This window comes from Ornithodoros turicata, unplaced genomic scaffold (assembly GCF_037126465.1).
Source record: "Ornithodoros turicata isolate Travis unplaced genomic scaffold, ASM3712646v1 ctg00001336.1, whole genome shotgun sequence".
Lineage (NCBI taxonomy): Eukaryota > Metazoa > Arthropoda > Arachnida > Ixodida > Argasidae > Ornithodoros > Ornithodoros turicata.
Window position 1 is genome coordinate 14,477 of NW_026999557.1, and position 22,989 is coordinate 37,465.

Here is a 22,989-nt window from a genome sequence, read left to right on the forward strand (position 1 = left end):
GGGGCTGCCACTCTGTGCGCAGCATCTGTGGAAGATGCGTGTGTGACGAGAGGGAAGAAGATGATGCCGGACTGTCTCGTGGTTTGGGGCAAAGAAAAGAGAATAAAGTTAGATGTGAACTGGGACAGACGTGGACTCGCTCTCTGGTCCAAGAATTGACCCGTGACGGTCTACAACGTCACAACTTGGCGCCCGAACGGGGACCAGGGAAGGCAGCGCTAACGACTACGTTTATGCCAGGTGAATGTGGGGACGAAGATCGTTAAAGCCAACGATTCTTCCACCTCTTCAGACTGAGCCACGTAGGCCTCGCCGGAACGTTCCATCAGCCATGACAGAAGACATGGAAGCGTTCCTTCACTTGGATGATGAAGGCAAAGCTACAGCGTACAAGAACGCATTGGACAACGTCTCTCTCTTGACAATTCAAGTTGAGGAACTCCATCAACGTTTGACTTCGTTGGAACAGTCACACGACAGAGAGCCTAGGCAACAGTCTGGGTCTTCCACTCAAGCTCAAGATCATGCGAACGGAGAGAACATCATTCAGGCAACGGAAACCCTTATTTCTTCACTCCTGGCTCCTTTGATCGGGAGAATTGACCACCTGGAGCAGCAAGTATCCCGTGAAAGCAGCCTCTGCGGCACCGATGAGGAGTCGGAGCCAAAGAAGAAACCTGCCCGAAAGCAGAAAGGGAAGGCAAAGGCAACCGACCAGATGAAGTTGCAGAATGAGGGTGCGGTTAAGGATCAGCGTCTAACGACAGCGGCAGTGAGCGCTGCGCCGACATTGACCAAAGATATCGTCGGCTGGTTCCATCAAGTGGATTTTTGGATGAAGATTTACCAAATCCCTGATGAAACAGCTGTTCCACTGCTTATTTCGAAGCTCCCTGCGAAGGATTTTGCGTGGATGCGCTACGAGCTTTTGAGAGAGAAGGTCCAGACTTGGGATGACATGAAGCGTCTTTTCCGTCGTCGTCATCACTTGGACAGCCCAGTCGAAAATCGGCAGAAGATGTTCGCACGCTGTCAGAAGCTTGGTGAATCCTGCACGGAGTACGCAGTTGAGAAGCTTCAGCTCTTAGAGGACTGCTCATTTGACGGCACAGAGGAAGAGAAATGCACGATAATTCTTTCCTCACTGGCAAGTCAACCCAAGCGCCATTACTTCGACAAGACCTTCAAGTCGCTGGATGAGATGATGTCATCTTTCCTGAAGTATGACCGGAATTTCGCACCCTCGGAGAAGCCGAAAGAGAAGGTTCTGCGAGTGGAGACTCAAGACAAGGGCAGGGCGATGCATCAGGACGAAGCACGCAAGCCTACGCACACAGCGAAAGGGAACGAAAGTCCGAAAGCACCGAAAGGACCACAAACCTCTAAAGCTAGGGCTTTTGTCAGATCTGATACCGCACGTTCGGACCGGTCCCAAAAGAAAGATGTGGAAAGGTTATGCCTGAACTGCAAGAAGATGGGTCATTTTGTCACCTGGTGTCCTGAACCTTTGTCTCAAGAGTACCTGGAGTGGCAGCGCCTGTTCTCACAAGCAGCAAGTGGTACTGTAGCGAGAAACGACCACGTGATGCCTCTACCACCTGCAGGGAGGTATCGCAAGTCCAGCGCATAACGTGCTCCAACTCTGCGGGTCTGAAACGTATCCCAATACGACTGGGTGGATACAGCTTTCCAGCTCTTCTGGACTCTGGATCGTCTCGCTGTTTGATCAGCGACAGGGTTCTACGGAGGCTACCCCTCGAAATGTTACCAACCACAGCTCACCTGATAGCGGCCAATGGACAACCCTTGGGCGTTGTCGGTGAAACGAAATGTGAAGTCGAAGTCGACGGTGAAAAGTTCACGCTGGCCTTCATTGTGGTTTCGGGGTTGGAAGACGACATTCTACTGGGAGACGACTTTCTGCGCTTGTCCAAAGCAGTTATCAACTGGGCCACGAACTCTTTCGGGGTTTTCGGCGAGCCGACACTGAGGGTCTACTCAGTTTCGCAACAAATCGTGCCTCCCTTGACAAGAAAGTACATACGGGTACGCGCCGACTTTCCTTCAGCGACTGGTGACCTCTACGAAATCAGCGGAACCGGAGCAGCCCTTCGTCGTCAACTACTAAGTGTACAGCCCGGTATCACAGAGAAAGATACGTTCCAGGTACTGATGATGAACACGTCCTTGCGTCCAGCAGTACTGATGGAAGACACAACTGTTGGCGTGGCTGAGAAGGTGACAGCTCTGGAAGAGGTTCCCCTCACTGAAGAAGACATGCAGGTCGTGCATAAAGTTGCATGCCCTCCACTGGGTGAAGAGAGAGAGGACCCTTCGATCGTCCGCTCGCGAACAAACGAAGTTGACATAAGTGGCATCATGTTCAACATCGGCATATCGTTGTCGCCGCAGGAGGAAGAAACCGTGAGGGCCTTACTCTCTCGTAACCAAGGAAACTTTGCCAAGGATTCTATGGACTTGGGATGCTGCGATCTGCATCACCACTCCATAAATACGGGGAACTCTGCTCCTATTTCCCAAAGACCACGGCGGTTGTCGCCGGCACAGCGGGATCTGACCATGGCTATGGTAACAGACCTTATGAAGGCAAAGATCATTAAGCCATCCCGTAGCCCATGGGCGTCACCCTTGGTATTGGTGAAGAAGAAAGACGGCTCCACAAGAATGTGTGTGGATTATAGAACTTTGAACTCTGTGACAGAAAACGACGTCTATCCCCTCCCACGCATTGATGATGCCCTTGCAGCTCTTAGTGGAAGCAAGTACTTTTCTACGCTCGATCTTCTCTCGGGATTCCACCAAATCAAGATGAATCCAGAAGACGCAGCGAAGACTGCTTTCATTACGCAGTGGGACCTCTACGAATACCTCAGAATGCCATTCGGGTTAAAAGGAGCTCCTGCGACATGCCAGCGCGTTGTTGACAATATCATCGCCGGCATCAAGTATAAGAGCGCCCTCGTATACATGGATGACTGCGTGGTATACAGCAAAACATTCGAAGACCATGTATCCGACCTGCAAGAGGTTTTCACACGGTTCGCTGAAGCCAACCTGAAGTTCAAACCAAAGAAGTGCTTCTTCTTCTGCGGTGCCGTTGCTTACCTGGGCCATATCGTTAGCCATGAAGCCATGAAGGTATATCCCCTGATCCGGAGAAGATGGCAGCAGTCTCAAAGTTCCCGACTCCGCGAAACCTGACCGAGCTTCAGTCGTTCTTGGGACTGACTTCATACTTCCGAAAGTTCATCCCCAATCACAGTATGATAGCTGCACCTCTCCGCAAGCTATTAAAAAAGGATGTACCATTCCAGTGGAATCAGGAGCAAGAGGAAGCACTTCAAGCTTTAAAGGCAGCGTTATGTGAGCCTCCTGTGCTGAAGCACTTCTCTGACGATGAAAAATATGGCGTTCAAGTACACACAGATGCCTCGCGACTTGGACTTGGAGCAATCCTAGTACAAGAGGATCGTTTTGGGGACTATCGTCCAATCGCGTACCTCAGTCGCTCTCTTCAGCCGGCGGAGGAGAATTACACATCCACTGAGTTGGAAGCCCTAGCAGTCAAGTGGGCAGTGGAACAGCTGCGACCATACCTAATGGGGAGGAAATTTCAGGTCGTGACTGACCACCATGCGCTGTGTTGGGTTTTACGTTACAAAGAAGGCAATCAAAGATTGTTACGCTGGTCCTTGATTCTCCAGGAGTTCGACTTTGAAGTGGTCTTCAAGTCTGGAGCGTCACACACAGGCCCGGACTGTCTTTCGAGGATTTCACCGCCACAGAGTGACCCAGTTGAAACTGTACTAGCAGTCTCCTGCCAGACTCTTCAGTTGGACCTGGTCAATATATCTGCAGAGCAGCAAAACGACGGATTTTGCAAGCAAATTACGGATATTCTGGAGATGAGATCGGGAACCAAAAAGCAGCAAAAGAGGATAGGAAATCGTTTCGTTATCTTCGACGGGGTACTGTACAAGAAGGAGTGCAAGGTCACGCAACAACGTTTCCTTCTGTGCCTGCCCGAAACGCAACAGCTCAGGGTTCTCGAGGAGTACCACGCAGGAAATTTTTTCGGCCACATGGGTATACGCAGAACATTCGAAAGAATTCACGAACGGTACTTTTGGCCGAATATGTACCGCCACGTCAAACGCTATGTCAAGGGATGTGACCTCTGTCAGCGGAGGAAGTCCGCGAGAGCTCCCTATGGGTTGTTGCAGCCGGTGCAAGCTGAAACAGCGTTTCACACGGTGGGTATCGACATCATTGGACCGTTCCCTTCTTCACGGAGATACAAGTATGTGATCGTAGCTATCGACTACCTCACAAAGTACGTCGAGGCTAAGCCTGTCACCAACATAGAAGCCTCAACGATACAGGCTTTCATTGAGTCCAGGCTCATCCTCAAACACGGGTGTCCTTCGTCCATTATCACGGACCGCGGCACACAGATGATGGCGAAGTCGACGGAGAAGTACCTCGAGCACCGAGGCATCCACCACTCCGCAACTACAGCATATCATCCTGCTGCGAATGGACTTGTGGAAAGAGCCAACAAGACCATCAAGCAGATGATCAGACTGTTGACAGCTACCGGAGAAAAGTGGCCGGACGTACTTCCTTACGCGATCTTCTGCTACAATACCGGCTATCAGGACACCACCAGGTACTCTCCGTTTTACTTGGTGCACGGGCGGGATGCCGTTCTGCCTCTCGACGTAGTGTACAACCGAAGACAGTTGGCCGAACTGCACGATGCGTCTAATTTTGCTGCGCAGGTTCGCGAAAACCTTGCAAAAGCGCGTCAGCTTGCAGGTTAGCACATAAAGCTAGCGCAAGAAAAACAGAAGCGCCTTTTCGACAAACGTCGGATCGACATATCTTTTGAGAAGGATCAACTGGTGCTACTCAAGACACCGCCAGTTGGTGTGAAGAAGAGAAGTGTCTACGAGGGTCCACACAGGATTGTTTCGAAGCTTTCCCCTGTGAACTACGAAATAGAGTTCGGCAGCAACGGTGGGCGAGAGATTGTACATGTGGATAAGCTGAAGCCTTACATTCAGCCTTTAGCTCAGCTACCGCAGACGTAATTCTGTGCTTGAACTTTGTGTAGGAACTGCGGTTTGAGAGTTCTGAGAAGAACTTACTGGGACAGTTTTTAATCATTATTGTCATTAGAACATGTCTAGTAATGTAAATATATTTTAGCTATTTTAACATCGGGTCGATGTCATTCAAGCCCCCGCCATGTGTGACGAGAGGGAAGAAGATGATGCCGGACTGTCTCGTGGTTTGGGGCAAAGAAAAGAGAATAAAGTTAGATGTGAACTGGGACAGACGTGGACTCGCTCTCTGGTCCAAGAATTGACCCGTGACGGTCTACAACGTCACAGCGTGTTTGCAATGTTCCACGTACGAAACAAGATCCATCTGTTCCTGTAAATTTGAACAATACTTGCAGCGCATTCACCTTTAATGCTGAAAAAGCACCTGCAGATTGTGTGTTTTAAATGTCGGGAGCTGTTACTTTGTCACGATTGAGCATATGATTCCTACACACTAAATCTGGTGACGCTTAAAATCACTACGTGTACGTGACGCCCTTTCAGCGTTAAAAAAAGGCACTTATTTTTTTAGAGCTAAAATGTTCCGGGTACCTTTGCTCCGTAGGGTAGCCTTTCCAGTAACAGAAGTTCGGATTCATTTGGAGGAACCGACATTCAGTGGAGAGAAACAGTCTTTGGCGTAAAATAAGTGCCTTTTTTTAACGCTGAAAGGGCGTCACGTAGTGATTGTAAGCGTCACCAGATTGTAGGAATCACACATCAACCAAGTGTGTAGGAATCATATGCTCAATCGTGACAAAGTAACAGCTCCCGACATTTAAAACACAGAATCTGCAGGTGCTTTTTCAGCATTAAAGATGAATGCGCTGCAAGTATTGTTCAAATTTACAAGATCAGATGGATCTTGTTTCGTACGTGGAACATTGCAAACACGCATCTTCCACAGATGCTGCGCACAGAGTGGCAGCCCCTCAAGCTATTTCCTTGTCAGCAGTGGTTCATCTAAGGAGTTGCACAACAATGCACAAGTCTTCCAAACAAAATTGAGCTACCCTGACATTGACTTACAAAAAACGTACTTCAAAATTCTGAACGTTTTCACATTCCGAATAACACGTTCTACATGAATGCGAACTCTAGCGATCCTTCGTGTTGTTATTTCATCTTCCAGGGTCAGCTGTGGAGCACCATTTACAAATGGGGGAATATTTAAGCCAACATTCAGTGCAGCAACGTCCTCAACAACAAGAAATCCCCGGTCTGCCATAACACTGTCGCCTGGTTCAAGTAATTGATACAGTCCACTCTGTTTAACCAGAGCCTAATCTGAGATCCTCCTAGGTGCCAAGTCACTTACAAATGTAACAAACCCATTTGGAGCAATACCGATGAGACCTTTTGCTGTGTTATGCGACTTATATGACGAGTAAGTATCACTTTGAACCCGCAGGTCACTCGGGGTCTCAATGAAGAGTTCTGTGCAGTCCAAGATGATTCTAGTTGTTGGGTATGATTCCTTGAATACTTCCGGCATAAAGTCATTCACGGTCTCTCTGGAAGGCCATATCGGTGTCTGTTCCAAGTAGTTGCTCAAGAATTCAGTCCAAAATGAGCACAGTTCACTCACGTACCCTAAATTGACATCATATCTAAATGCCAGGTCCCGTTCCAGTAGTCCCACCCTGAGTCTGATGAGAACAATGATAAGCTGCTCGTCCACAGAAAACACCCGACTCCTACCTCTGTTTGATGGACTCTCGGTGCAAGCGTTCTTGTAGTCTTCATAGCCTGCCTCAACAAAGCTGCAAAACCTTTTGAAGCGCTCCAGACCATTAAGCCCAGAGTAAAAATGAAGCTTTTCATCGTCGGAGAGAACACGGGCGGGGGTGCACCTGGTACCGAGCTCTTGAGTGGAACTGCTCCGTTCTAGTTTCATCTCCAAGTCACAAACATAAGACTTCAACTCCTGCTGTTACTTGGAGAACTTTTCACCAGCTGTGGCCAGTGTTATATGGAGCTTTTCCAGTTCATGGCTTTGTAGTTCAGCAGCTGTTTCGAGTTCAGTGATACGGCACTCAAGCTGCTGGTTCCTCTGACGCAGGTCGTTGTTTACCTGTGCCAACCCTACGTTCACGTTGTGCAGCGTTGCATTCTTTTCATGAAGGCTCGAAACTGCTTCTCGTAGCCGTGAACATTCTTCAGTGAGCTTTGCATTTACATCTTCGAGCTGCCTCGGCTTGGTACTATTTGTTGCATTTGAATGTTCATGTGCAGCTTCCACCATTGCACTGTCTGTAGGTGCTGGAATCAGATATGGAATTATTTTCGCTTCTGGAAGTAGAGGTGGGAAATAACCGAGCACAGAAATGCTCTTACCGTGATCGTATGCCACTGCACCAGTCCCATCTTGGCTCACACTGGGATATGTCAAAGGATGTTTCTACGGTATCCTCCACAGCGGTATCTAGCAATGCTCAATGGTTTCCATGAACAGAGATAAAGAAATATCACCCTTTTTGTCCTGTTGACGAACATGGTATAGCTCCCATACCTGACTGGATGAAAGTCCCAGGCGTCAAGTAGCGTGGCAACTTGTCCATGTACTCCTTTCTTCTTGAAGTGTTGAAGTGTGCGCCGCAGATCCTTTGTTTGGGTTTAGGCTCCCATGACTCCGGTAGCACAGTGTTCTGGATAAGGGCTTGTATCCAGAGCTTGCGCAGGGGATCCTTCTTGGGAAAGTAGTGCCACGACAGTTTTTTTGTTGTACGCAGTACGATGATTGCAGCTGGGTACAACGCACGGGCTCGTCCCTCGCGAAGGGATCGATGTCATCTCTGAGGAGAACGAAAAAAAATTTTTTTTTAAACTGTTAAAGTGTGCACAACACGCGCCGAGGAATACTTATTCGTACAGCAACACACAAAAAAGGGAATAATAAAACAGAAAGACATCGTGATAGGTGGTCTTCGAAGTACTGAATACGTCACTCCTTCGCCTTTCGAACCGAATCAGGACAACCACAAACAAGTCAAACTATCCCAAGCCAATCTGCCGTTTGTCAACTTCATGCCGACATTACAAGCCACGGATTGCAAATGCAAAGAGCGAGGCATACAACCCACAAATTATTTGTGGCGAGCTTCCGCGCGAAGCCCACTCGTCGTCAGGCTTAGCTTCCTCTGTCGACTCCCCTTTAGCTAACAGTCGGAGACAAAATTTCCGCTAGTCACACACGTACCATCACGATAGAGGAAAGAGCACCATTCACCTACCTTCGATCAGCTGTTTTCGTCCAGTACGTCCGGTAGATGAGGCAAATCAAAGAAAGCTCAGACCGATCGAAGAAAACACACTGCCAAGGCGAAGCGAAGACCAAAACAGCCGCTCGTTCGCCCGGAGTGCATCTCCCATGATGCGCTGCGAGGCTGCGCACAACACACCACTACGCGACGTCATGCGGCATTTTCTGAAATCGTCTATTGGATTGACAGCAAGCCTCTGAAACGTCAAACTCAGTTAGGTAGAAATGGCTGTCCAAGTCAAATAACACTGACGTACCACACAGATATTGTGTTCCTACATGGAATGACAAACCTACATTTAAAACATATCCTTGATTTGACACCTCAAAAAATACAACGGGGTGACTTCACGCCGATTCAGGCAGGGTGGTCAGGTCGACCTCTCCATTTTTTTCTTCTTTCAAACCTATTAAAGACTTGTCCCTCGGAGGCATATTGGCGCTGAAAGTAGTTGAAAATACTTGGTGGTTATTTTTTAAGGAATCATCATTCAGCTGTGGGTATTTCGACCATTGCACTTCCTACGAAGTTTGACATCACGTATCTTCATAACTATTTGACATATTCAGCTGAATTTGTTTTCACATATTGTCAGGGGTGGATAACATTGCATCCTAAGTTCTGAAGATTCTGAGGTTTGCCTTTCAGGAGATAAAAAATAGCAAATTTGCCTAATTTTCAAAATACAGTACATTTTGGGAACCTCACTACTCGTTTCCCAGTTGTGATACCCATAAGTAATCTGCATCATTGTGTTCGTCTCAAAATTGCTTTTTTTCTCATAGCAAGTACATCGTATAGTGATTTGGGGCAACGCACCCAGCGGTCTTTTTGTGAGGGGTGTGTACCGGATATACGTAAATGCGACAGCGCGTATCACATATATTCCCATCGTCACATCGTTCATTTCACTCACAAACGTTCATCATGACGACTTGGAACAGCACATAAAAAAATAATAAAAGAATACAATGTATTTGCTATAAGAAAGAAGGGCATTTCGAGACGAACACAATGTTGTAGATTAGTTTTGGGTATCGCAACTGGGAGACGACTAGTGAGGTTCCCTAGATGTACCATATATTCCAAATGAGACAACTTTGCGATTTTTTATCTCCTCAACGGCTAACCTCAGAACCTTCAGAAATTAGGATGGAATGCTACCCACTCCTGACAATACGTAAAAAAAGTTCAGCTGCATATGTCAATTAGTTATGAAGATACGTGATGTCAAACTTGGTGTCGTAGGAAGCGCAATGGTCGAAATGCCCACATCTGAATGATTAATTAAAAAATAACCACCAATTATTTTCAACTACTTTCAGTCTCAATATGCCTCGTAGGGACAAGGCTTTAGTATATGTTTGAAAGAAAAAACTTGCGGACGTCGACCGGACCATCCTGCCTGATCCGGTGTGAAATCCCACAACTCGGTTTTAATTTTTTTCGCACAGAAATTTAAATTCAGCCTTGATTTGATGAGGATTCCATTTAAATCAAGTTTCACATGAAATCTGGGATTTCTCAAGTAGGTAAGGGAACAGAAGGAATGGGTACAGACTTAAAAGTAGTGTGTTACCTGAGCTAGGGGTATCAATTATTCAACATCAGGGTACACCTTCTCAGCAGTTTTGTCCAGTGATGCACTGGCAAGGCCTCGAAGTTTTGGTGCCTTTGCTGCATCCCTCAGAGTGGCAATGAGGTGGCCCTTGAGAGAGCCAAGGCGCTCCTTTACGCAGGGGCCTGACGCTCCATGGACGACCAACCAGTCCTCAAAACAATCTAGAAGGCAGGTGCAACATAAATATACTAAAACAAAACAATTGTCAACACACCTTCCAGAACTGCGAGCGTCGATTTAATCGCATGCAAAGCAATACACATTTTGTGAGTGACGGCAACAACCAACTAGCAAAAGTGAAATACGAAATAAACAATGCCATTCATTGTCAGTACAAAACAGACAAGCAAGGAAAACCTATCTTTCGTTGTAGTAAATGCAAGCTTTGATGACCATACTGACATCTTTCCTTTCAATAAATATATATTCCCCCCCCCCCCTGACATCCGCGTAGCTGTTGGCTTTTCGGAGTATGACAAAATTTAATATATATATATATATATATATATATATATATATATATATATATATATATATATGTATGTATGTATTCAGTGATGGCCAGTAGTTAACTACATGTAACACAGGTAGTAGTTAAAAGTAGTTAAACATGTAACACAGGTAGCAGTAAATGTAGTTAAACTACTAGTTAAACTACCTAATTGTAGTTAAAAAGTAGTAATCAACTACTTGCAGAAATGTAGTGGAAACTACTAGTTAAACTACTATTTTGAGTAGTTAACTACAGTAGTTAGGTTACCGCAAGCTCCAACTACTTCCAATTTTGCCGCAAGCTTTACGGCACGATTGTGCTTCCGAGTTTTACTTTCAACTACTTGTTTGTGGAGAACGGAGGTGCAGAGCGATTGTGCCGTGCATGTGTACTAAACCTTCACTTTTAGTGCTTGTCTAGTGAAGCCTCATTTGCTGTGAAATTATTCTGCAACTCAGTTTATCGCCTAGGTACAGAAAGAATCCCGTCGCAAGCTTTGTATTTGACGATCGTAACGGCCTCCGTAATACCTTGGTTACCGTCCTGGTGTGCACATAACCATATAGGATGGCTATGTTATCGACCATCGTGGCTAAGAGAAAATATTTTACGGTCCACAGTGGCACAATTGGCACCCACCACAATATTTGTGCAAGGCGCATTGATCTGTGATGAAGGAGCATGAGTGTATATCTCATACAAGTGGAAAATAGTAGTTTGTCAGTGGCCTGTTTATCTTCACAACCGCTGTCTGACACGATGTCTACAACTTTTGGTGTCGGAATCCGCTTCTTTGCAATTTTCTGTTGAAGTTCCTCCTCCGACGCTGCAATATCGCGAAACACGTTAGTGTTTGAACGAAGAACACAAATAACAAACTGATATGCACATGTGCTACTACCTGCCAAAAGTAACACTTGTCCTTTGTAATAACCAGGCTCGCCAAGGTATTCGTCGTCCTCTTTCGGTTCTCACTATATCTTGTACAAGTGGCGTGCGTTGAGGTCCGCGGGGTGCTTTGGCTCGAAATCAAGTATCTGGGAAACGTCTACAACGTCACGTTCGCCACAATGGTGGTACTTGGCGTACGCAGCCGTCATCATCAAGCCCTGAAAAGACAGGCGTTCACTGAGCTCAAGACCCAGACGGGGGGTATCACGATATCCCAGAGTTAAGAAACCACATGTTCAAAATCTCGAATCAACAGTCTAATGCTGACACCGCCTACAATACGCGGAGAACTATTCAACGAGCCTGAACTTACCTTGCTCTCATTAGAGCACTACACATGACGCTTGCGAACTTGAATTAACCAACGTTCCTTCGTTTTGGGTTGCTCCAGCCCGTCCGCCCTGCTAAGCCTGACCGCCGCGAAAATATGCATTTCGTTCGCTACACTGATTTCCATCAACATAGTAAACACACGAAGCTGGCACATTGCTCGAAGTATGCTCATAACTCGGGCATGTAAGCTTTGGCTCTGCAACTTTCGATGTGTAGTGCATTTTGAGATGAATCTGATATTGCAAACAAAGAGTAGGCCTAACAAAGAAATTTGCACTGCATCGAAACAGAACATATTATAAAGCGAACTTACCGTGTTTTTCTTCATAGTTGGTTCACTTATGTGCGTGAGAAGCTTGAGGTCTTTAACTCGAGTCCAGTCTCCAGCGCTTGCTTGCTTCGCCAGAATAAAAACAAAGGCTTCGAGGTACAACAGGCGCTGCGCGGCAGGCAGCGACTTACAAATATGACCCTGTTGGCCGCTGACAGCTCCGAATCGGATTCAATTGGCTTCTAGTTAGCCAGTTCGCTTTCCGGTTCATAGCCATAGCCGGTACCTATACTTCCGCGTCCCAGTTGGAATGGTGTCATTGTGACTTGTGTGTTGAAGGAAGAAATAACCGAGAGACGCGGGACACGAAGACAAGCACAAGAGTTCTCAGACACATAATGATTTAATAACATTTAATTTAATTTGATTTAATAACTGAGAACTCTTGTGCTTGTCTTCGTGTCCCGTGTCTCTCTCCCAGGGAACACAAGGTAGTCTACTAGACGTCCAGACCAGTTCTAACCCTAGGCTTTAGGGCCAGTGCCCAAACTAGACGTTGACTAGACGTCTAAAAGTCTTACTATTATTTAGACGTCTAAAATTAGTGGTTTACTAGACATCTGGTAGACATTTAGTAATTGACGTCTTGTAGCTGGCCTTGTATATACCACATATTAGAAATCATCAAGATTTTGTCTTATTAGGTTTTTAAGAGGTGTGAACACATTCACACATCAAATAGAGTCACTAAATTATAAGAGGTGGTTCTAAGCTTAGACTTCAGGCTTACAAAACTGAAGTTCAATTGTTACAAAACATATGAAGGAAACTGAATTACTTGATGGCAGAGTTAACATAATTGTGTTGTTCAAGTTGTCCAGGAACTGGCCTTGGTGGCTGAGTCTGTAGTGTGTTCACCTTCTGATCCCGAGATCGCCGGTTCGAACACGGCCAAAAACACCAGCAACTTAGTGCCAGGATACAAGTTGCTTAGACATGCCATCTTCCACAAGGGACATTAAATACGGTGTGTTGTGTGGTGAGCTTTCATTGCACATTTAAGGACACTCAGGTGGGCAATCCACAGACCGACTGCTGTGGTGTCGCTCATGATCTCAGTTGTCTCGCAATGTAAACCCCAATTATTATGAAGTCTTCCATGCTGGTATCTGTCCACAAGAGTCGTCACAAGAAATCTAAAAAATGTAGCCTAATGCAGAAAGAGAACTGGAATTAGGAGGGTCATCCAAAAATAAGTTTCCCGATATTTGTCATTGAAAGGAAACACCACTAGGACAAACTGAATGGTGTAGTAGTTGGGTGTGACATCCCGGCACTGCAGATGTTGGTTAATGGAGTGCCGTTCACCTATGTGTGAGGCATTCAAGCATGGATGTAATATTACCGAGTACGTCTGACTGTCCTAGTAAGTAAGAGTTATTGTACTTTTCATTAAAGAAAGAAGGGTGCTTTAGAGAATATCCACTGACAGTTAACACCTGTTTATACAAAACACCTTACAGGCATTGAAATGGTGTGTCCTCTATACAGGGTCGTGAAAATCTGCACTATGAACAGTACAGTGGGAGATCAGCTATAACACCACGAAACAACGTTTCTTTTCTGAAATTCCGAGAATTGTTAACGGAGACTGGTGGGTCACTGGTACTGCACTCTGCTACTAATGGGAACAAATTTCCCTCAGCTTGGTCAACGAAAGTTATGCGAGGTGGGGGCCACATTTGCTCGGTAACGTTTGTAAAGAGCAACGAATGAATGCAGCTTGCATTTTCCTTGAATGGTATCAAGACGGTCAAGATGAATTTCTTAGAACAATTATTATTAATGAAACGTGGGTGCATTATGCAAGTGCTGAGACAAAATACCGTAGGAACTCATGGTGGATGCCCAGTGAAAGCATTCTGAAGGAGGTCAAACTCGCGTTTTCGTCTGGAAAGGCTATGCTGACAATGTTTTAGGACTATCGTTGTGTGCAACTTGTAGATTATCTCACACGCACAATCACAGTAAAAGCGGATGTACTGCGAGGTCCTGGGAAATCTTCAAACTACAATGAAACAAAGACGCACAGGACTTGGAAGGGTGTAGCGTACCACGTCAACGCTGTCTGCACTCGTCTTGAAAGACTCCAGAAAGGGATTTGTTCCAGAAATTCATTTGGAATTTTGCCAAAGAGAGAAAAAGTACACGAGCGAGCTGGTACAACGTTGAAGTAGGAAGCATCACCTTGAGCATGAGGAGAATGAAGTGTACAGGAGACACACAAACGTGAGTTTCCTTTTCTTGAGCTTCCTGTATACTTCGTTCTCCTCATGCTCAAGGTGATGATTCCTACTTCAATGAAAATTTGCCCAGTTTGCTGTTCCATCTTCCTCTCAAAGCGCTCCTCGGCAGTCACCAATTCGCAAGTGATCATGAAACACAAATTGATCAGGTGAAATGCAAAGAGAATGCCTCACTTTGTAAACAGGACATAGCATGGCACATACAATACAGTATTGAATACTTGATATCGCAGTACCGAAAATGTTCAGCTAAATAAAGTGCCTATATTAGGCAGTAACGTTGAGCTCTAATCTGTACGTAAATTTTTTTTCAATGTTATGCTATAGATTTATTATTTTGTTCACAGCAGAGGAACTTTTGTTGGATGATCCTCATACATGAAGGAAATTCCTTATTCTGTTACTTTCCTTCACACATGTGTGAAGCAGCAAGTACATGAAGAATGATGAAAGATGAAAGTCACTGAAAAGGTTAGCCAGCTGTAGGGATCGAACCCACATCTTCTAGATTGCCGGTCCAGGGCTCTACCAATTGAGCTAAGCTAACACGCCTCTCCAGCGACTTTCGGGGTGCGTCATCTGAAGGGACGACAAACCAGCCACTCACTCTCACTCACCCTCCTTTCACTCTTACATTTTTGCTCACTCATACACACATTCATACGACGGAAATCAACGCAGACGGAAATCGACTCTTGTTCAGCAAGTACAATCTGTTTGCAAATGATCATACTGAGGTAATAAAAATGGACTCTGTAACAACTTTCAGAAACTATGCACGAACGGACCACATTAACTTTGTCAAATTATATTATGACCAAATGGATAGTATGTAGTCTTTCATGCTATGTGAGTTGTATGCCCATATATCGTAACAAAAGATCAGTGAGATGAAGGCAGTCTGACTGAGGTACTAGATAATTTAAATAATGTCCATACATACGATGATCCGAGTTTTTTTTGGCTCACTGACGTGCATTTATATAGCATCCACAACTAGAAGACATTACCAGAATCTAAGTGCTGTGAAGTAATATTTTATTTTACTGAATATATATCTGTTTTCTTAACGAAAGCCCGCATTTGTTCGAGGCAATGTTTCTTGAACTAGCGTTCCTGATGGCGTTACCGTTGCTGGTAAATGTAAATATTGTACGTCAGTAACTCCCCTGCAGAATACTACGCTATACCAACTCAGTCATCAGCAACTAAATTATCGAATCACTTAAATGTCAATAAAAAAGTCGACGACTCCGACGAATCGTTCAGCGCAGCACTATAAACACCATTGTTCCATAAACACAGAAGCACTTTGCACGTACTGTGGGCAGCAGATGGCAGATGTTTGTTTACTGCACATAACATTTCCCCACAAGCTACACAGCTGCAGCAGTAAAATGGAATCTGACGTGACTCAGGGATTTCAGGACCCTTCAAAAAATCTTGAAACTGCCCATGGTATCTCTTTGAAACCGCTGAACAGGCAATACGCTACATATTAGGCACACCCGTAGCTCAGTAGCAAAGGCACCGATAAAATGTTTGCAAAAAGAACAGCGATTTTCAACACACACAGCACCAAAATACACACGACACTCGACACTGCAACAACGATGGCGATGGCATAATGATGATGATGTTCGTGTCACTTCCGCTCGATTGGCATATGTGTTATTTAACATTTAACCTCCGCCACCCAATTATAATGAACGGCCACGGAAATTAAAGAATATTACAAACAATAAGTACTCAATAAGCACGACCTAAAGCAATGGCAATGACGTCTGCCCGTCTACCCAATCACCATCCATCGTCCATCCATCCAACCAGTTCGAACCTGTTCAGTTTCAACAACCGTTGAAACTTCAAACGCAACGGGCGGCAACGGGTAACAGTTGGGTCTTGGCGGCTGCACTCCACTGGTTGTTATACGAAAATATTTCTAAGTTCTAATCTCCCGCACGTTGTGTCTTGCAATTTTTGAGCATAGCGAGAACGTACGCCGTGCTGTCCAGTGATAAAAACTGTCTCCCAGAGCTCCCAGAGTACGCTGTGGTGGACAGTGTTTCTTTGTTCTCTTGCTTTCAAGTTTAACGGGTGAGTTCACTCTTCATTAAAAGTATGTGCCTGTTTCTGTGCACCAAATCACATGTAGTAGAGATGCGTGGCATAATATCGGAATATCGTTTCCTTTATTTATTTCGGCTTCCTATCACCGATTGAAGCACATTGGAAGTGTGGGTTGAGCTGACTGCACTTGCATTCGAAGTAGTGATTAACGTTGTATGTTCGGCAGTACAACGTTTCAGTAAGTGCCTTGGTTCGTCTTGGTACTAAAACAAATACGGTATCACTAATTAACCATCGAGATTCACGAGTTTTCGATGACTGTTGAAGTCTTGAGTAAACGAATGTCGACAGTCACGGTTTGCTGGGCGGACACGCCGGAACATAAATGCTGGTTAGTTCATTGTCATGTCAGCCCGACTTCGCTTGTTGCATTTTTCGCTGGTAGTGAAACTTCTGTACTTTTGTACAAGTACTTTTGTTTGCATATCATGGTTTCATAGCAACTGCATTTTTCTTGGCACTTGGACTATCTTGCATCGGTGGATATGAAAATAGTGGTAACCTACCCTACGAAACATCTATTTGCACATAAGCTTAACAGTTCCCTGTGAGGTGAGGGGAAGCAGTTGTCTCTGACGTGTGACTATGTTGTCCTCCAATGTACCTGATGTTCGATGTGTCCCCTAATCTTACCCTAGAGGGAGCCTCTTTAAATTAAAATTAAAATTTTTTTGTCAACAAAGTATTGCAAATAGAGTTGGTGGAAGGCTCTAACTGCTTTCCATTTACATGGTTGTCGTGTGGTTAACGAAATCGAACTTTTTTTCAGATGCTGTGAAAGTCAGTGGGGAAGTGCGATGTAGAAGAAAAGACTGCCAGAAGCTTGCTAAAGAACCGCACAACATGTATGGGCAGCAGACAAAATATTCATCCAACGGTACAAAACTAGTATTTCTGTTGTCGGTTCTCTAGTCGTTTTGAAACATCATTGGCATTGTATGGAGAACAGCGTGACTATGTCATTCCGTCTTACTTCACCCAAACAGCTATCTGGCAGTAGTGCAAGATTTGAGTTCCTAAAAGGTTTGTTCACTGAAGTCACCTCAACGCCATGCTACAGGTCCCTCAATGTGAAGTCCTTGCATTTGTTCGCTGCATTATGCTTTTTATGTGACGATTAACACCAAAAACATGAAAATTGCTTGGATATTCTACAAATCACAGAGCAACAAGTTTTAAACACCAGATATACCGTGAATATAATATGGGTAACAGCTTGACTGAAATCTACAATAGGGCCGAGATCTACAAAGGCCGATGGCAGCAAATCTGCCTGCTAGCGACAGTGGCGGTCTCCTGCGGATGACGTCATGTGATTAAACCTTATAATATTTCACGTGGTGATACAGCTCTTGCTGTGTATTGTCTTTTATAATATACACAGTGTTTATTTTTATCCTGTACAGAATTTTTGCACCAAAGTTATGAGAGAAGCACAGATGTTGTTTTAGCGTAATGCAGTGATGGAAGTGCTGCGCCAATCATGGAGTGCTTCGCAACAGCCTGCTCGACCAGGTAAGGTCGTGTGTCACGAGAAAACACCTGTCACATTGATGTACTTTCACAGCGACATCTGTTACATCCTCATTTCCCTGAGATCCTGGCAGCATCCGCTAGAGCCCTGCGGGGATAAGATTTTTAGCATCCGACCCGCATCCGCGCACACGTTATCCGCATCCGATCCGCACCGCTGCCTACACAACCGTTTACATCCGCATCCGATCCGCAAGTTTCGAAGGACGCGTAAACACCGCCGGAAGAATGTTGGTATAATTTCGGATGCCTCCATGCTCTCACGGAAGGACTCACGACAACAAGCAAAGGTAAACCTTTCAACAAACGCAATATGGAGAGACTTCTGAAACGCATGGAACGCTACTTCGCCGGTGCTCGTGTGGACGCCAGAATGCCTTCTCTCCCGTCTTGGTTGTGCATGATCAAAGGTGAACCCGGGCATGCGCTCGCTGTCGGCGCACAATACAAATAAATTGCTAGTAGAAAAATTACAGCATGCGGTATATCCGCATCCGACCTGCTACCCTCTCATCCGACCTCGAGCCATCTGATCCGCACACCGCAGAAAGTGATAAATTTTCATCCAAATCCGCAAGTATCTTGCGGATAACCGCTTCCATCCGCGGATGGTCCAGGGCTCTAGCGTCCACATCAGGTAGTCACACACAAACAGATTTTCAGCTGTTGCTGCAATTCGTGTTGTGTAGCTGTAACAGTTCTGTGATTTTTGTACGTGCAGCTTCTTTTCTTTATGTGTCTCTCAGATCAGTGTTGATACAGTTTTTGCTCTTATGTGGCCAGTCAAGCATCCCCTGAAAGAGTGTGCATAGCCACTAAACAAACTAGTTAGAACTAGCAGGCTACATAATGCTTTCTGACATGTTTTGTTCTATTTTCTAGCCACAGTGAGTCATTGGAGGCAGTGTTGCAGCACCAACAATCACTCATGGAAGAAAGGAATGAGGTGGCCATCAACACCCTGCTGCCAGTTCAACACTCATCAGTCAAAACACAAGACGCCTGCTTGGTGGCAAAGTCAATCCAGTTTTAGACTTGAGTTTTGTACCGTAGTCTTCCTGTGTGGTTTACTGTGAATACATGTTTATGCTGAGATCCGTGTTGCTATCAATTATATCGCATTTCTGCATGCATGCATGCCAGGACTGTAGCAGGACTAGTCATGGTCTAAAGTAGGTCTAAGGGTAGCTAATGTAAGGTACAGGAAATGTATAACCCTAGACCTGTCGCCTGAATGGAGGGATAAAATTGGTCTAGCTGTAGACGTCATGTCTAATACATGGTTAAGTGTCTGACCCTGTTCCAGACATCTAGGTCAAAAGAATGTCTAAATCTCGGCTAGTTACATAGACATCGGATGTCTAGGGCTAGATGGCTAGGTGGCGTAACGTTAGACGTGTTATTTGACGTCTGGTGGACGGTTACTTGACATTTGTTCTAGTGCCTATAGACATTCTATAGACATTCCTTATCTCTTTTTTTAGACGTCATTTAGACGTCTACTAGCCCACCATGTGCTCCCTGGGTCTGTTATTTGGTCCTTCAACATCATGCACCAGTAGTGTGCGCCCTATCCCTTTTATCGAGTTGTGTGTGTTCGCGTCGTTCGACATCGTTAGCTACATCTAATTGTCTCGTTTGTACATGCCCCTGAATCTGTTTCGCATTCAGCTATTTGTGCTCGTGACTGTGTACCTGGCCTCTGTTATGTACGTGTAATTCGTGAGCTCGGAGCTTCGTAAGAGTTTCGGAAGCTTCAACAAATTTAACCACAAGTAGGACGATGAATAGGAAAGGCCACCACAAACGCTACCCAGGGCCGTCGACGAAGAAACGAGAGTCGCCCCGTACGACATACTATCGACGGTTTCGAAAGAAAACAGTCAGTATTACCGTGTTCTATGACTTCTCGTGCTTACATGGTGTTTCTCGAGTGCTAACTTTGCGTGTCATATCAATGTACTTAAGTGCGAATTCTGACCAGTGTTGTGAGCAATACACATGTGTGTGTTTCAGCATCCTAATTGTTACGCTTGCGTGCTACGTTAATTTTTGTGGTTAGTGAGTTGGTCATGGTACTTTATTCCAGCGTGACTGCGACCCAGGCCATGCCAGCCACCATGCTGTGCAACCTGCTCACACGGATTGAGAGGAGGTGAGTGGTCTTAGCCATGCCTCAGCAATTGACAGACTGAAGAACAAAAGCATCCTGCGCACTGAACTGTTTGGAATTGTGTGCATTTTCCTGTTTCATGCTGGTCCTGATTTCATGTTTCACTTCAGCATCGCAGTGCAGACGTGCAGCATGGGAGACCACAGGCTGCATCTCCTGCGGTATCTTCTTCAGAGGAAGAGAGTATACTGATGGCAGAAAAATCTGTGCATATCTAGTTTAGGTCCGCCACTCGATTTGAACCTTAAAATCTACATACTTGGACGTAATTATGGAAGGTGCATCGTAATCCATTATAAATATGCAGCACTCGATTCCACAAATTCCTCTAGAGCATTGTGTTTCACGGAAAGTTTTGGCAGCAGCAGCCATGCCTACCTACACATGCCATCGCACACCTCACCCTCTTCCCTGCATTCTCTTCGTATTGTTCTCACTCGCCCGTCGCTAGGGATGCGTACCACTCCCGCTGGCAGACAGCAGACACACTTGCCATGAAAGTGCATTTGACGCTTGCATTTGACTCAGAGTGGCCACAGATAGCCATTTTACAGTGTTCTGAAGCGTCTGCCACGATAGCACGCATTCTCTTATAAACATCTGTGTTCTTGTTGTCCCTGTAAGGCGTTCAGCCCCCTTGCACTCGTGCATTTGTTGTCAAGTATAGTGGTTCCGTCATTATTTCTTCACAAGGTCAATGAAAACGCAGATATCTATAGGAGAATGCGCTTCACAAAATCCTGCGGCCACTCTGAGTCAAATAAAAGCGTAAAATGCACTTTCATAGCAAGTGTGGCTGCTGTCTGCTAGCGAAGTGCTATGTGGTCCTAACGATGGATGAGTGAGAACAGATGAAAAGAATGCCGGGAAGAGGGTGAGTTGTGCGAAGGCACTCGTAGGTAAACAATGGGTGCATGGAGAAGGCACGGCCGCTGCTGCCAAAACTTTCCGTGAAACACAGTTCTCTAGAGGAATTTGTGGAACCCAGCACCGCATATTAATAACAGATTATGATGCACCTTGCATAATTACATCCAGGTATGGAGATTTCAAGGTACAAATCGAGTGGCAGATCTAAACTAAACATGGAGCTAAAAATCCGAGCAAAGGCTCTGTACTATTCTGGAGTTCATGCACTTCCTTGCTCTGTGGTTCCTCCAATACTTTGATTACACTTCAGCTCGACTGTGAACATGAACTGCATGCGAGCCATCATGTTCAGAAGTCTGCTGACACAGTGAGTAATCTCATGGCACTCTTCAGTGAGTGAATGACAGATGCACAATGACGTCTTGCACTCTGAGATGTTTGGAACGCTGTATGCTTTCCTGTTTCATGCTGGTCCTGATTTCATGTTTCACTTGAGCATTGCAGTGTAGATGAACAGCATGAAAGCCCACACCTTGCCCTTTCTATAGAAACTTCTTCTGAAGAGGTGAGTAGTGCCCCCTTCCCTCTCTCTACCCTGACCTTTCTTTGTCAGAGGGTGTGTAAAACACGTTGATGACCGAAGGACGAACGCTCTGAGCATTTTCACTTGTATAGGACTGCATGTATCTTATTGCTATGGGGGGCTCTAAATTTTCTGATTATACTCTAGCTTGATTGCGATCTGGATCAAGGCCATGCCTGCCATCATGTGTTGCAGCCTGCTGACACGGGATCAGAGGAGATGAGTGATCTCGAAGTCGTGCTTCAGTGGGTGTACGGCAGAAGCACAAAAGCTCCTTGCACGGTGAGCTGCTTGGCATTGCATGTTTTTTTCCTATGGCTGATTTCACATTTCACCTCAGCATTTCAGTCTGGACGAACAGCATAGAAGCCGACAGCTTGCCCTGCCTGATGAAACTTCTTTGGAGGACGTAAGTAACGCTTCTTTGTGCAGATGGCGAAGAAACAAAAGCTTTGCTCCACTCGCAATTGGTTAAGACAGCACGGCCAGTAATGATCCCAATTTTTGGTCACACATTAGGTAGGCAGCGAACAGGAACCTTGTCCCACCCATCACGTTGCTCTTCCTGCCGAAATGCATTTAGAGGAGGTAGCCAACACTGAGCTCTGCTGGATATGATTTCATAACTAATGACATTTATTCCTGTCACAGGTTTATTCATGTTCAAGCAGTGAAGAAGCAAGCTGTGCTGACCAAGGTGCTCATAATTCTCCTTCTTCAACCAGTGATGCGGAACAGTATTTATCAGATGATGGAACCCATGAGGAAAGCCACCCTTTTGACATTGTAGCCTGAATGTGAAGGTGTGCAACTGTGTGTCAACAACTATTGCGGATGTGTTGGTGTTAGCCCTAGCATACGTCAGTAGACACAAGCCGACGACAGCTGCACTGCTTGACCTTTTACTGCTTATCAACACCACCTTCCAGAGCAGCATCTTGCCAACAACGCAGTATTTATTCAGGAAAGTGTTCCCCATAGAAGCCGAGCAAGTATCACATCACTTATATGGTCCAGAGTGTTCACTTAATCTTCGACGTTAGACCAGCACCACACGTAAAAAGATCAAGTGCAATAACTGCAACACCCGATGGAAATTGAATGATATACCTTCACTGATCATGCTGCCTCTAGGTCCCCAGATTCGATTTCTTTCGGAGAACAATCCCTCAATACAGCAGCATTTGAGCTACAGAACAGACCGAACAAAAAGTAAAAAGACCAGCTTTGATGATATCCTGGATGGTGCAAAGTACAAAAGGCTGTCTCAGCCCGGACAGTTCTTGTCGTCTCCTAATAACTTTTCGTACACCTTTAACACTGATGGGGCACA

General features: G+C 45.4%; 1 protein-coding gene and 2 long non-coding RNA genes across 3 annotated transcripts; 1 reads left to right on the plus strand and 2 right to left on the minus strand.

The window, feature by feature from the left end:
* Positions 1-6,411: 6,411 nt before the first annotated feature.
* On the minus strand, positions 6,412-7,026 carry LOC135376835 (uncharacterized). The gene has a single exon (XM_064609287.1). The coding sequence runs from the start codon at positions 7,024-7,026 to the stop codon at positions 6,412-6,414; it is 615 nt and encodes a 204-aa protein (XP_064465357.1).
* Positions 7,027-11,228: 4,202 nt separating this feature from the next.
* LOC135376836 (uncharacterized) lies at positions 11,229-12,248 on the minus strand. The gene is made up of 3 exons (XR_010417885.1): positions 12,104-12,248; positions 11,408-11,615; positions 11,229-11,332 (listed from the first exon to the last, which is right to left on the minus strand). It is a non-coding gene; the product is annotated as an uncharacterized LOC135376836 (long non-coding RNA).
* A 9,741-nt stretch (positions 12,249-21,989) lies between these two features.
* On the plus strand, positions 21,990-22,437 carry LOC135376837 (uncharacterized). The gene is made up of 3 exons (XR_010417886.1): positions 21,990-22,065; positions 22,176-22,244; positions 22,308-22,437. It is a non-coding gene; the product is annotated as an uncharacterized LOC135376837 (long non-coding RNA).
* The last annotated feature ends 552 nt before the right edge of the window (positions 22,438-22,989 follow it).

Excerpts from the sequence above, each read along its gene's own strand:
- LOC135376835 (XM_064609287.1), bottom strand. The coding sequence starts at position 7,026 with ATGAAACTAGAACGGAGCAGTTCCACTCAAGAGCTCGGTACCAGGTGC.